Source organism: Mastomys coucha, unplaced genomic scaffold (genome assembly GCF_008632895.1).
Source record: "Mastomys coucha isolate ucsf_1 unplaced genomic scaffold, UCSF_Mcou_1 pScaffold20, whole genome shotgun sequence".
Classification (NCBI taxonomy): Eukaryota; Metazoa; Chordata; class Mammalia; order Rodentia; family Muridae; genus Mastomys; species Mastomys coucha.
This window is the reverse complement of record NW_022196903.1, coordinates 59,979,111-59,981,057: the sequence shown is the minus strand read 5'-3', so window position 1 is coordinate 59,981,057 and position 1,947 is coordinate 59,979,111. Positions and strand designations below refer to the sequence as shown.

Genomic DNA, 1,947 nt, shown 5'->3' with positions numbered 1-1,947 from the left:
AAAAAAAAAAAACCGCCAAGAAAATAGACCGAAGATACAGATATCATCCCCAGGATGGCAGTGTTAAAGGCCTCCTTTCTGAGGCTTCCGGGCCTGCACAGGGCTGCAAGCTGCCAGGGCCCATCTGCATAAGAAGTGTTCAGAATTCAGGAGCCGCCCGGCGCTGGGCTGGGGAGACTGCAGCCCATGGGAGCCTCTCGCCACAGCCGCGGAGGGCAGCCGGGACACCGGCTCCCTACAGGCCCGCGCTCCCCGCAGGCCCAGGGACGTGGCGCGGCCTGCGCGGGACGCTCACCCACCTTGCGCACGCGGCGGGCCGTGTAGAGCCCCATCCCGTCCTGGACCCGGGACGACTTCAGGGCGAACCTGTCTGGTACGTACATGCCCAGCATCCTCCGTTGCTCGGCCGCGCTCCGGAGGCGCCGCACGTGGAGATGGGGTGCGGGCCAGGGGCGGCCGGGAGGAGGAAATGAGCTCGGCTCCCAGAATCCCCACCTCTCTCCTCGACTCCCCGCGGCCTGGCCCCTCCTCGGCCGGGGCAGGCGCGGCCGGAGCGGTGGGGAGCCCAGGCCACCGGGGCCGCGCTGATTGGCCCAAAGTTTGTGGCGCTGGCTGGAAGCCTCAAACACCAGGCCCTGGAGCCTCCAGCTCATGAGGATGAGCCTGTAGCCACAACGACCCTCCTCACCATCTCTGCATTTGGCAGATGTTCCTACAGCTCCTCAAATGCAAAGTGCAATGGGCCTTGGCATCTCCAAACAGCCTTCTATTGACCACAGCTGAGACCAACTCAGAAGGTCTGGGAAACCTTTGAATCTTACTGGCTGTGTGTTCCGGGGATTGAACTAAGGACAGGCCAAGGAGTATGCTCTATTTCAAGAAGAGAATTGGATGTAAGTACTTAAGTAATATGGTGAGGAATCTAATGGAAAGTGATTATTACTTTCCAAGGCCATATTTGTTCAGGTCAGACCCTGGGCCTTTGCATTCCATTCAACAAGACTGGGCCACCAGTCCTTTATAGACCAGTTATCCTGGTTAGGTTGGGTTGTTTTTTGGTTTTGGTTTTGTTTTTTTTGTTTTTTTGTTAACTTGACACAAACTGAAGTCCTCTGGGAAGCTAGAACTTAAATTGAGAAAATGTCCACATCAGATTGCTCTGTAGGAAATCTGTGGGACATTTTCTTGATTTATGATTAGAGTGGGAGGGCCTAGCACACTGTAAATGGTGACATCCCTGGGTCACATGATCCTAGGTTGTATTTTTAAAAAAGCAAGTTGAGCAAGCCATAAGGAGCAAGCCGTGTTTTGGTCTGGTCTCTGTCTCAGTCAGTCCCTCCTTCCATGTTCCTGCCTTGAGTTCTTGGCCCTGGCTTTTTTCAGTGATGGACCAAGATGGGAAACATTAGCCTCCCCCAAAAGAGTCCTTTCCTCCCACATTGCTTTTGGCCAGAATGTTTTATCACAGAAAATAGAAATCAGAGTAGAAGGCAGACTACCTGTTAAAAGGACAATAAAGGATTCTGTCAGATGTGACAATGTGACAACACTAGGAAGAGGAATAAACAGAGAGGAACAATAACTCCACTAGGTCAGGCTATAGGACTCTCCTGTGAAATTTATTTTAAATAGAGCTCAAAAAACATTTGTGAAAAACAAAAAGTAGTCTGGTCAAACTGTTGGTTGTACTTACAGAATTATCATTTTAGCTCCAGCCTTTCCTGCAAGATAGTCTGACAAGTTGTCAGAACTTTGTAAAATCTATTTCTGGGAGAAAAGTTCTTCAAGTGGCCCAGACTTCTTCCAACACAAGAACCTCTGGGAAGTCCCAAGGGTTCATTGTTTCAGTGGTCTGATAGATGGGGCCTGGGGGCGTTGCATGCGTGGACAGGGTCTCTAGAATATTCTAAGTACTGCCTTAGCCTGATTTATTTTCTGAGTTCTTAA

The 1,947-nt window shown here is 51.0% G+C and overlaps 1 protein-coding gene across 1 annotated transcript in view; it reads right to left on the bottom strand.

Moving 5' to 3' along the window:
• Prdm5 (PR/SET domain 5) overlaps positions 1-554 on the bottom strand; it is a 184,962-nt gene extending 184,408 nt beyond the window's left edge. The window contains exon 1 of the mRNA XM_031382082.1: positions 300-554. Within this exon, the coding sequence (XP_031237942.1) occupies positions 300-392 (93 nt within the window). The 5' untranslated portion in view covers positions 393-554. The remainder of the gene's footprint in view (positions 1-299) is intronic.
• Between the last annotated feature and the right edge of the window lie 1,393 nt (positions 555-1,947).